This window comes from Dermacentor silvarum, chromosome 2 (assembly GCF_013339745.2).
Source record: "Dermacentor silvarum isolate Dsil-2018 chromosome 2, BIME_Dsil_1.4, whole genome shotgun sequence".
In the NCBI taxonomy this organism is placed as follows: Eukaryota; Metazoa; Arthropoda; class Arachnida; order Ixodida; family Ixodidae; genus Dermacentor; species Dermacentor silvarum.
The window spans coordinates 166,635,069-166,648,111 of NC_051155.1; the positions used below are offsets into that span (position 1 = coordinate 166,635,069).

Below are 13,043 nucleotides of genomic sequence, written 5' to 3' on the forward strand. Positions count from 1 at the left end.
CACAAGGGAGGTGACCTTTTAGCAGGAGCAAAGCTCTTTGGAAAGGACAGCCGATCAGTACGATGGCACTTTAAAATACAGTGCGGCTCATTGCAACAGAAAAACAATCCTTAGACACTGATAGCAACATGAGCTTGTGCTGGGGTACCAAAGAATCAATATATGTCTAGTTCAAGCGGCCGCAATGGTGACGAAAAACATGCTGATGGAAAACAGTGATCTGTCTACTAGTGCACTTTTTTTACACTCTACACTTCCTTCTGCTACCAAGTTTTACAGTGAAGATGTTAAGGGAAGCTTCGCAGCTGTTATCGTGCGGTTAAGGCCAACATGCTTGGTATCAGCCAGTAACACAATCTAATTTCTACTTTGAAACGTAATTTTCAACAATTATAAAATAAAATTTATCTTGTGTACACGTTACTCGAATAGACAACTTCTTCGCAGGTTTCTTTTTAGCTGGTAATCCATAATATTTGTTTCTTATGGTGCATTTTACTGGCATCACGTTGGAGGTCAGCTAGGAGATTGTATCGCTACAGCGGTGAAGACTGACAACGCGTTCAGCACCGCAGCCTGTGCGGAGCCCTGAAGCTGCCGTACGAGTATGGCCAGGACATTGGTGATGAACCAACACTAACAGCAGCCAGCAAGCAGATCTCTAGTAATTCGAAACTTGCTTATATACAGAGTTATTAGTTTTTGGGTAAAACCCGATTTTACCAGATTTTTACAACCCGAACATGTTTCAGGAGAATCGGGTCAAACCCGATTTCTCCCCGAATTCGAAAACCACATACCCGACCTTTTGTTTTGTTTTTCCTTCTTTTTTTCTTTTAACGCTGCACAGAGTTCACAGTGCACACGCGCTAGCTACCCTGCCTCAGGACAATGAAGTTAGATCCTATTGACCTCGAGTGAACTCCAGTGACCTATCCTCACCGTGACATTCTACGGGGGCCGGCTGAAGAAAAGCGACAATAAGCTCCTCTTCAATAGTACTGACATTGTTGATCCTAACTAATGGAAGCTGTGATGTCGAGAGAACTTTCTGTCAGCTAAGATACATTCAAAGATCGAACAGGTCTCGGATGGAGACCGACATGTTGCGCAGGCAGATGATAATGTATGTTAACAAGGATGTGTAAAAAATCGATGACTAGCTTTTCATGAATAAAATGTTTAACTTCCTAGACATTATCAATGCTCTTTACTGTCATTACCACTTATTAATTTCTGAACAAACGCCGAACTTCGGAGTATTTGCTAGAAAACCCTGGCCCTGATGTCCCCCAATTACCAGCTTGAAACGTATCTCTAGTTTTAACGTGTGAGTGTTAAAGACCTCATGATATTGTGCAATGTATTATTCAGTACATTTGTAGATTTAACCTGAAAAAAAAAATTAATTTCGGAATTATTCCACAAAGACCCCGATTTCTTCCTGATTATCAGCTTGAAAAATAGCACTCAATTTTTACCCCCCGAACTTTAAAAAATATAAAAACCAAAAACGAAAAACCCTACTTATACAGCTTCACTGTCTTTGACCAGTAGCTCAGATTGGCATTTTTTCTTTCTTTTGCAAAATTATTTAAATTAATTAAATTCTGCATTTTACGAGCCAAAACAGCCACAATTTCTCTGGAAGAACTCTGGATTACCTATGACCACCTGGGGTTCTTTAACGCGCACCCAATGCACAGTACACAGGTGTTTTTGCATTTGCTCCCACGCAGCGAACTTGATCACAAAAATTTTCACATATTCCACATCACAAAAGATTCCTTATATAAACAACTTACTTTTACAATGTGACACCTGATAGCAATGCAAAAGATTTTTCAGGGTAAGTTTTTGCTCTTTGTCTACTACAATGTATTCAATACAGCAAACCTTTGGCCAAGTCTGATGCAAGCATTTATTGCTGTATCATGTACGATATAGCATGCAGTTGCAGGCACTGTTGTTGGATAGAGCCCAGACAGATTTTACCGAAAGGACATTTGCTGCCATGATGCAATTTTTACAAGCTATGCCATCTTGCAGCATCCATTAATCTGCTGCACATACTTAAAGCTTTTGGGCATGGAGGCATCAATTGACATGAGGAAAGAAAAGGCTGCAACAAAATTAAAGAAACGAAATAAATAGGAAGACTTATGCTTTCAATGCGAAGCCCAGTTCTGATGCAATTACGAGAAGGTGGGTCGAATGTGGCAAGGAATGCTGTGTTGTACCGAAAAAGAAATCACGAAAAGCAAAACTAGTAGATATGTTAAACCCATTCAACAATGTGTGAATTTTAAGCCACTTGCTCACTGGCTGTAAAAGCAAGACTGCTTTCACTTTGTTTCCTTCCATACGTTTTCAGTAGTGATTCTTACAACCGTCACACAGGTTTTTGCTGTATTTAGCTCTAACAACACATTCAGGACAGCCGTTTGTTAATTTTTTTTTAAACAATGCCATAAGACATCCAGGTGCAATGATCAATCATCAATAACGACAAAGATGACTCAGTGAACTGAGAGCACAACCTATACTCTTGATTAAAAAGAAGCTGAAGATCCCTTCAAGCAACTCCGCTCACATACGATGCATTCAGCAGGCAGTGCAATGGCGAACAGGCAGTTTCGGCATCTACGATTGGCTTCTTTCGTTTTTAGCATTCTTTATATATTTTTCAATACTACAAACACCTCTATCAGAGTTTCAAATTATATATAATGTGTGTCAACAACCTTCTTGGGCCATGGCGGTGCCATTTGATGCCATAACTGTAACTTTGCTGTAAAATATAAAACTAAATTTTTTTTATTGTGTTCCCGAGAGATTTTCTATACTAAATATGTAAAGAAAAATATCTGTACTTCAAAAATTCAGGACTCAAATAGTTAAAGCTACACAAATGCAAGCACATTAGGAGATCCTGCTCAGAAACTTTAGTCATAATCCAGTGAATCAGTAACATATTTTTTTACTCCTTCACACTACTTGAAGATGGAAGAAATACAATGCATCTTTTATTTTACAGCGAAGTTTATATTGTGTTACCATTACAATATATTCCACAAATGTTATTCAGTTTATATATCCACAAAGTATACCAGCACAGTTTGGTGTAAATTTATGACATACAACAACCGAAGACAATGCATTATATTAAAAAAAAAAAAAAAAAAAAAAACTTGTTTATTCTGTGTTTCTGGTCCTGGTCGCAAGCTATCTATTTAAAAGCATCAGCTGAACTAAACCAAGGAATGCAGCCAGGATTTCAGATATGTCAAATGCAATTGTTATTATGCATACTTTTCAAAAAAGACATCTGGAACCAAGTATAATGAAGTTACTAAATAACCAAAATAGAACACAACAGCATGTGCACAATGAGCAGCAGAAAAAATATCCTATTGCTACTTTCTTTTAAATGCTGAAGCTAAAATCGGCACCATTTGTGAAATCCTAATTTTGCAGTTCCTCACATGCTTCTTCTCAGGCCTCCATGCCCTACTTTTTATTAACAATCAATTTCATTTTAAGTTCTTATCAGGTGCTGTGCTGAGAGGCTGATGTCAGAGATATAACAGTAGTTGCAGCAACATGACTCAATGACAAACGGTGAGATGAATACAAAATATATTGCTATGAAATATGGCTCCTGCTTGACTGCTTGAAAGTTTACTAGGAACTTCTCTTAACTGGAACTTGGTCACTTTCTATTTTTTTCTTCTTAGTTTTCCATAACAGCCAGGAAGGGGTCTACTCAAACACAAATGTAGAATTAAAAATAATGGTAGTGTTTCCACCTAACTTTAATAAAACATGGAGTGCAAATGCAGCCTCCGTACACAGTTTCCAAGGTGAGCTGCTGCCTTGATGGTAAGAAAATGTGAACTACCACTCCAGTTGGGTAATAATTGACACTGCATGAGCTGTACATACCACTCTCTCAAATGCAACCCTTGACCATTTACAGTGGTTATTTAAAAGAGCATCTGAGCACATGACATTGTATCTCGAGCCAAAAGGCCAAAACGCCACTTAACCTCAAATGATGAGCATTCACATGATTTCCATCCTAAGCTGCCCATTGCTCTACTTTCTGATATCAATTCACCATTGAGCAAATTTATTTTAGAAGGTTCATTCCACCACATTAGAATGAATCTGTCGATTCTTAATATCTTATCTTTGGATGCCTCCTCTAAGGTAGATTGTCATAGGGGTGTCCGCACGACAGTTACGAAATTTGTTTGATTCAAGCTTATTTCTTTGCTAAATTCACAGAACATATCACGTTTTTACTTAAATATCATGTTCATATATTTTTCACGTGATCTGAAAATTTCTCGAGTTATTTTTTTTTTTAGACTTCACTAATTATCTCTTTAAATCCCATCTGATCCCTTGCCAACCCCTTATAGTGGGTATGAGCCACATTTGTAGGAAACCAACCCCACATTTACAGGAAACCGACCAACAATCAACCTCAGCTTTCTCTTGTTGCCTTTTATCGCGCAAGTGCGTATAAGTAAACATTGCAGCAATATCAAGTTGCAAGTCAGAAACAAGACACGCCAAACTTGCTTCCAGGAGAGGGAATTCTTACAACGCAGAACTCCGCTTCAAATTTCGCAATTTTTTTTCCAGGGCTGGCTATAATTAATAGTCTTAGGCAGAATATTGCAATAAAATAATAGCGCCGCGCACATTCAATTTCTTTTTTTTTTTTCCCATACCTCATATGCTTCACAAGATAAAACGGGAGAGAAAGAAAACAAGAAAAACAATGGAGGAAAAGCTTGGCGACCATGGTTTAATCGCACAATGGAAACCAACACTTGTCCTAAACAACGCGGGCTTGCGCTAAGACCACGACGAAGAAAGCAAACACTGCTGCACCGTCGGTGAAAAACGAGAAGAAACCAAAAGTAAACACTTGGAGGAAATGCTAGGGGCGAGTTAAAACGGATCCAAACTGCGTGCTGCTCTGAGGCCACCACTGCGACGGCGACCCCCGCCGAGGAACGCAAGCGAGCGCGCAACGAGGCGGAGACGAGCGTGCCGTTCGTATCGCTTCCCAGCCGTTTTCGCAAGACGCGGCTTCGCGATCGCAGCCGCAGCAATTAAATGACCAGAATGGTATACACGGCAGCCGAGCAGCGACTAAACGAAAGTCATTAATGCACCGAATTTCTTGATTTCTCTCATCCCTTGGGGCAAAGAACACACGGCGGGTGACGGGCGGTAGCCGACGGCCCATTCGGAAGACGATCAACCGTGAAAGCAAACAAAACAAAAACAGTGAAAACTTTGAAGGGCCTTGGCTCGCTGGCACCGGCGCGGCAGCGCGGGGCAAGAGATCAAACCAAATTTCACACACGCACTCGCAGTAGCGTCTGCACGGGTTCGTGCCAGACTCGGCAGCGATGCTCCAAGATGCGTCCGCAAAGTCGGGCCGCTCGACCGCAAAATGGTACTCGTGCTTGACAAAGACACCGCAGTGTACGGGACAAAGAGGAGGATTAAACTTTTCCGACGACCACCGCGGAGCTCTCGAGGCATCCCGAGTCATTTCCAGGGGTAGCGATAACGCGCCGGTATTTTTAATTGGCCTCAATGCGAAATTGAGTCAAGGGAGAAAGTAAAATAAACACAAATCGGGCCCGTGGTAAGAGAAAAGGCTTGACAGACAGCTCTCCCTCGGCGGGGAATCGGACATCTCGGAGCACCTCGATTGAAAACACTCCTCTAGGTGAGATCGCTAGGCAGCCAGAACATTTAGAAGAGCAGTACTCACGCAAGCACTAGCGGCGTTTGCAACAAAAGCATCCAAGCCAACGCATCCTGAAGAGTCGTTTTTTTTTTTCAGCAGCCCGAACACACAACAAAACGATCTTGGCCCGCCATTTTGAACGGCAACGTCGGCGATCGTACATCCGCCTGGCGTCGGAATGCCCAAGCTCTCATTTGGAAAAAAGTATTCTGCGGGTTACCTGCGTCACGGGGTGCCGACCTGCTGACAGCATTTAACGCGTCATACGAGCCAGCTGAACTATGCAGAGAGAAGTAAATGACAAGGAAAGCTGTGCGTTGAAAACAGTTGGGTTTCTATTTCTCCACAATTTTTGTTGCTTCTTCTGCGTGTCCGGATCAATGCGTGTAGACCCCAGCTGCTCCAGGAGAGCGCTCGGCCATGCGCGTCAGTGGTGGAGAAGACAGTCATTACTTGAACTTGAAGACTCCGACGGCAACCCCGGATATGGAGACGAAGCCTCCACGGTTCATCTCGCAGGTTCCCGTGATGCCAAAGTCCTTGCCCACGACGCAGAACCACGTGGGGCCGTATTTGGTCTCGAAGGCAGTCTTGATGGTAGTGGCGATGTCGGCCCAGTCCTTCGAATCCTTCATGGCCTTGGAGGCCACGTCACGAAGTTCGTTGATCATATCCTGCGGCAGGTCCCCGTAGTGGACCTCGACGTCCATGGCGGCATCCTTGGATTCCGCGCCAGCCGGCGGGGGTGCACTAGCGGTCGCCGCAGCCATTACAGCTCAGAGGTCGTAGCGGGGGCAGAGTTCGTTCCAAGCCCGGTCCCGAACGCTTCCAAGGGCAGCGGTCCGCAGCAAGCGCAGCTCGTGACCGGTGACAACGAGCTCGCGTGGCGAATGGGCGCCCGATTCGCGGACCAGCGCGTTCTCGCAGTGGACACTTCGTCCTCGTCTCGCCCATACCAACTACACGAGCGTGCCTTTGGCCGCGTAATTTTTCTCGCATGTGCATGTTCGGAATGGCTCCACCGATTCTTGCGCGGGTACTTGGACTCATGTTCCCACTGCATTAAAAGAAAAAAGAAAAAAAAAACTTGTATCGCTCACTGCATACGTATATACATCTTTGACAATCTGTAATATTTATTCCGCGTCGCCGACACTGTGGTTTTTCTTCATTTCGCATCACGAGACCCCGTTCACCTGCAGATCTACCATACATCGACACCGCTGATAGTCTGCACCAGCTCCAAGGCGCGTGATTTTTACAGAACACATTAGCAGCACAAATAAATGAATAAATAAATTTGTCGCAGTTTCACCCGAAAGGCGAAGCACCAATTGCGATAGCAAATTAGTAGAGAGCTATACGGAGTAAGGATACTAGTTTTATCAGCTGTATAAACTTGGTCATGCAGCAGCACTAGCAACGCGAAGAACTGTTGTCGACGCTCTCGGCGTTTTGCCTGCGTTCGCACCGAACGCGCGCGGCGTTTTTATATAAATACGTATTTGGTGCCGCAGCTAAACGTGGCCTCCCCTTCCCTCCCTCCCTCCCGTCTCCCCACAGCCTTTCGCGCATCGGAAAAATTTGCGTTTGCTCTCTATATATGGAAAGGAGGAAAGAGACGCTTAATTCTATGTGCTCCCTCAAGGGCTGCAGAAGATAGCGTCAACCTTTCCCTTTCCCCACGAACCACTTACTACTACTACAGCCCTGGCGCTGAGCCGTGCTCCCTCAAGGGCTGCAGAAGATTGCGCCAACCTTTCCCTTTCCCTCAAGAACCACTTATCATCAGCCCTTCAGGGAGCACGGCGCAGAACGCGCGTTTGCTCTCTGACGTGCGTTCGCTCCCCGTGAAAGCGCGCGTTCCTCGCGCCCTTTCACTCGTACATACAGCGTCCCGAGCGCGGCGACGATTTAATCGCCGTTGACGTCATACGGAACCTCACGGCGACGACAACGGCGACGCCGACGGCAGAAATCTACTTCGGAGTGTCCATATAATTGCTATCGCAATAATAAATAAATAAATAAATAAATAAATAAATAAATAAATAAATTAATTAATTTCTCAATCTCTAGCTTGCATATGGAGCGAGACAGTCAATTCATTTGAAGGAAAGGCAGAGAATGAGCCAGCATACTTCTGGTCTGCTACCCTGCAGTGGGGAAGGGAAAATGGGCAAGAGAAAGGATTACGGATGATGACGAGAACGAATGAAAAGTGCACATACCTCCAGTAACTTCGAAAGCCGTGACGTAATACGTTTAAATATCGTTAGGACCCGATTTATTGTATACCTTGCGATCGCTGTCTGTTTTCGCTAATTTAGTAATTTATCGCTACATAAAGCACCATCCCAGTAACCTAGCGATATGCATCCAGATTTTCTAGCACCACAGAAAGCGTTCTTTGAAGCTAATTGTGCAACGGTATGCGCCCAAACACCACTGCCATTCGAGATTTCTTTGAGAGCGACGCTGGTCATTCACTATTATATACGCGGAGATAAGTTTAGCAGTGTTTAAGAGCCGCTGTCACACGTATCATTCATGATCTTACCTTTCAATCACTGATCGTTTAATTACCACTCTCATGACCACTCCTCTCGCTTTTTTTTTTTTTTTTCATTTCTCTTCGCTTTTCGCCACCTGCTACGTCATTCACAGCAGTTGCCTACTAGGCAGCTGCTCTTCACTTCCTTGCTTAGCTCCTGGCATTCAGGTGTTGTATGCGTATACAGGTGTTGTATGTTTTCACGTACGTGCACCTAGATCGCTAAGAAAGACGGTGTGATATTGCTTGACAATTTTCTTGTTTGAAAATTGATGTGCCTGAGCGAAGACTGGGTTCGCTCTATTTTCTTCCATCCACTTTCTTGCTCTTTCAGATTATGAGGAGTAACCTAAAACCGAAGCACACGCTCGTGAGCTCGCCAACGCCAGCTCAAAGCTTATGGAAACACAATTTCAAACACAAGAGCCGCGCCTGACCCTTCGTTCTAAAATAATCGCCAGGGCTGAAGAGTCAAAACTGCGTTCACACGCGATGCACAAAGTACGAACGCAACCGGCAAAACCGTTAGCGCGCCGCGGCCCCAGTCCGTTCATCCGAGAGTGGCATACACCATAGTTACGGTGCCATACTGCGGACTCTTGGCTCTGGCAAGCGGTCATTTTAATTAGGCCTAAGAGGTCCATAAAAAAAAAAAAAGTGAAAGAGGGCTCTGGCGCCTTGTCGCCGCGAAAGAGAAAAGAATGAGGAAGTAAAAAAAAAAAAAAGCGCGAACGATAGAAGGTCCGCGTGGTAGTAGTGGCGGCGATCAATATCAGCGTGCTGCAGCAAAGTACAAGAAAAAGAAGAGGAAAGAGGGAGTAACAGGGGGAGGGAGAGAGCTAGAAGCTTTCATCGTTCGGTGAACACTCCAAGCACCTCGAAAATGGAGAAATGCACAGACTTTTGAGAGACCATGGTCTTCCATTGAGGTATTGAGAATGCCGACGACTCAACTCGTCCGCTACGAAGTAGCTTAGGAAACCAACAATATGTGCGGTCCGATCCGAAGCATAGAGCAGTATACGCGGCGCTGCGTGTCTGACGGCCGGCCACGGCGACGCCCGTCTTGACGATGCAGTGTAATTTCCTCTTCACTCTGCAATGCACAGCCATCCTCGCGGTCAGAAAAGTCAACTAAGTGCGTGCATTCGGCGAGCGGCAAACAAAGCGATATTTCAAAGTCAGACACGCCGTTGTATCAGGCGAGTGGGAGGTTATCGTCCGCTATATGTTTACGCGACAGCTCCTAAACATTCATTTTTTTAATTATTATTCAATTAGCAGCAACCAGTTTTTGAGATGCAGGCTCTATTTGAGCGCTCTTTACGACTGCAACTGTAGGGAGCTCAGCGGTAGCAGACGACGCCGACTGCGTCACTACACCGCGTCTGGAGACAGCGCGTCTGCATCGCTACGCTCTCTTCGGAAGCATTTCTTTTTTCTTTTTTTTTCCTCCTCTTCCTCCATTTTATCTCTCTCGCTCTCTCTTTGGCGTGCTCCCTACTCTTTCTTTATGTTATTCTTTTTGCGCCTCCGTGACCGTGGCTTTTTCTTTTTTCTTTTTCATTTTCATTTAACTCGTTGCAGCTTTCGCCTTCTTTCTCTGCCCCGAGCGGTCGTTCGTTTATCGAGCTTTCCCCCGCCTCTGTGGCTGCGTCCTCCGTGGAGCCCCATCACTGAACTCTTCCTGCAGATTTATCTCTCGGGGTTCGAAGCGCACAGCTCTCTTTCAATCCCTGGTTTCCGTCGACGGCCGCTGCTCAGTGCTCATGCATCGATGACGCTCCCTTATATCCAACTGAACCAGGCCAGGAAAAAAAATAAATAAATAAAGGACGTCAAAAAATTGTCTCGTCATGTGCACGTCTCTTCACACATGCAATCTTCTTTATTAGTAATTTTCTTAGTTTTCATTTTGCTGTAACTTTAGCAGCCAACCTGAGTTTACATATCAGTAGGTGTAAGTGGTTGTTATTATAATTAACTATTATAATGAATAGATACGAAGGAAATTGCTGCTGGTCGCACTGTCACTGTCTGGCTCGAGCGGCTTATACCTCGGCGGACAGCAGTCGAGGAGGGATTGCGAAGTTAACAGGAGAGGTAGATAGAATATAGCTGAAGAAGCCGGTAGAGAAAGAGATAAGAAAAGGTCATTCACGTTCGATATACAACGTTCGTGACTATTGCGCACATAATAATTCACGTACTAGGCACCACCCACTTTGTTTGTTGCACCGACCCCGCACGCCGCCAGAGCCTGCAGCTTATCAATACTACAGCTTTTTAATGCTACGTTCGCGCGCGAACGAATTAAGCCTGCACCTTGTCTGCCCTTTCACCGACGCAGTGCGAAAAACCGCCCCCTCGCACTGCATCAACATTTCGTATGTACTGCGAATCGAGAAACGGCAAAGCCGGGGCGGATATAATTGGAACCCAGCGTTGGGTGACAGAAATAGCGTCCACCGAGTGCGCTTACTATATCACCCGTTCGCTTCCGAAAGCGTCAAGAGCTCCAGCTGATGAAAAGGGCTGAACTGCAACATCCAGGTTCTCAGATTTCCCAACATCTGTGTACGGCAGACCGTGCCCTGCTAAGCACACGTCGTGCCTGATCCTGCTACCAAACGAAGTGGCAGCATATATATATATATGGTGTTTCAGCGAACACTTTCAAAATTTATTTAAGGTTGCCTGTGGCAGATAGACCAATTCTAGTTAATGAGCTGGTCTACTCGAAGAGGCGGACATTACTTGCACAAAACAATTGAAATGCATAAAAGAATAATTAACAAAAAATTCACTAATTAAGTTTTCAACTAATTACCTGACGGCACATATTGCAATTTACAAATTGTAGCCGTGGAGTTCGCAAGGCGGATCCACTTAGAATTAATTCTCAGGATGACACCAGTGTCGCAAAGTTCCGAAAAGTTCGGGAATTAATATCTAAGATCCGCCTTGCGAACTCCACGGCTACAATTTGTAAATTGCAATATGGGCCATCAGGTAATTAGTTAAAAACTTAATTAGTGAATGTCTGTTAATTATTCGATTAGGCATTTCAATTTCTTGTGCAAGTAATGTCCTCCTCTTCGAGTAGACCATCTCACGAACTATTATAGAATTGTTCTATCTGCCACAGGCAACCTTTAAGAATTTTTGAAAGCGTTCGCTGAAACACCCTGTATATTGATATAAATATATATAAATATTCACGGCATAATAAATCATAACTTCGTTAGACTGCGTGTTCACAGAGAAACCCCTTTGGCGAGCTGAATATAGAAGTTGATTTTCTTTGTATAGCTCCTGGCTGTAAGCAGAACTGTGATGCAGTGTTTACGCCATGTCATATAAATTAAAGTAACATGCTGAGAGCTATACCGGGTGGTTTTTTTTCTTTTATTTGCTTGAAAAGGTTCAAAATTAAAAAAAAAAATTGCATGTGGCAGATAGCACAATTCTAACCCTCGATCTATATACTCGGTGAGGCGGCCATTCGTTCTGCGAGAAATCAAAATGTTTCATTAAATAATTAACATAATTACGCTAATACACTTTTTAATTATTTACTTTACGGCACATATTTCATGCTACGAATTATAGCCGGTGAGTTTGCAAGGCGCTTGGAACGAACGAATTCTCTGGACTGCACCAGTTTCGAGATAATTGATGTTTCAAGGTGTCCGACGTAATGCATTGGCGTTCCAGTTACTTCTTTTGAGAAAACGCTGTTTTATGCGTTGAATCACCGGCTATAATTCACCGTATATAATTCGTAGGTTTAAGTATGTGTAGTAAAATAATTAAATAAAAATTTAGTTAGGGTAATTATGTTAATTACTTAATTATTCGTTTTGATCTCTCCAAGACGTAATAGCCATCTCGTCGAGTAATTTAGATCAAGGATTATAATTGTGCTATCTGAAACAGGCGATTTGAAAAAAAATTCTGGACGTTAAAAAAAAAAAAAAAACAAAGAAAAAACACCCTGTATTAGCGAGTTGATCCCAGATTACCTTTTACATTTTGTTTATAAGGGTGCGGTTTCCCGCTGAATAAAGCTCGCGATTATTGCAGGCAATAAGTTCAAATGCGTAGCGAAAGTGCGCAGAAATCATAAACACACGACCTGTCGCTTTCGGTGGGAACGACGTGCACCTGCTGTTCGTTGAGCGAACATGTGCGCTTACGCAAAATCCGTTAACAATAGCGAAAACAGCCTCCTTACATAGCAACTCCAGGTGACATTTGTCACGTATTTTTCCTGATGCACAGTCATGTTTCAGCGCGTCTTCTTCCTCGGTGTTTGCAATTGCAAAGAACATACAACGTTTTACTTCCTCCTTTGTTTTATGCGACTCTCCCCTCTTTAACGTACATTTTATTAGCAACGAGCTTACTAAATCAGCCAGTCCGGAACGCTTGTCCAATGAACTTTCTTTTCTTATTATATTTTTCAATCTGAAATTGCGACACTGGGCAGTTTGTTATGCCTTATTCGGTCGTCAACGAATGCCTCAACGCAACTCACCGCGTCAGTCTACGACGTGTTTGCCCTCTTTCGTAATACCGTTATCGAGAAACAAAAAAGAAAAGAAGGTGTTCTTACGTTGTAAACCTGTAGGTCGTGCTACAGTATACATAGTCTTCCACCTGTTTGTGTATACAACAACATCGACACGTCGACTCGAGCCGTGTCAT

The 13,043-nt window shown here is 43.7% G+C and overlaps 2 protein-coding genes across 8 annotated transcripts in view; both read right to left on the reverse strand.

Moving 5' to 3' along the window:
* Window positions 1–5,934, reverse strand: part of LOC119442054 (proline-rich protein 36-like) — a 47,887-nt gene extending 41,953 nt beyond the window's left edge. For 6 of the 7 annotated variants that reach the window (XM_037706767.2, XM_049661850.1, XM_037706768.2 and 3 more), the window contains exon 1: window positions 5,804–5,934. The gene's annotated coding sequence lies outside the window, so the exon portion shown is untranslated. The remainder of the gene's footprint in view (window positions 1–5,803) is intronic. The other variant, XM_049661848.1, reaches the window with a different exon arrangement.
* A 171-nt stretch (window positions 5,935–6,105) lies between these two features.
* LOC119442055 (dynein light chain LC6, flagellar outer arm) lies at window positions 6,106–6,994 on the reverse strand. The gene has a single exon (XM_037706771.2). It carries the CDS (start codon window positions 6,547–6,549, stop codon window positions 6,229–6,231), a length of 321 nt encoding a protein of 106 aa, XP_037562699.1. The 5' UTR covers window positions 6,550–6,994; the 3' UTR covers window positions 6,106–6,228.
* Between the last annotated feature and the right edge of the window lie 6,049 nt (window positions 6,995–13,043).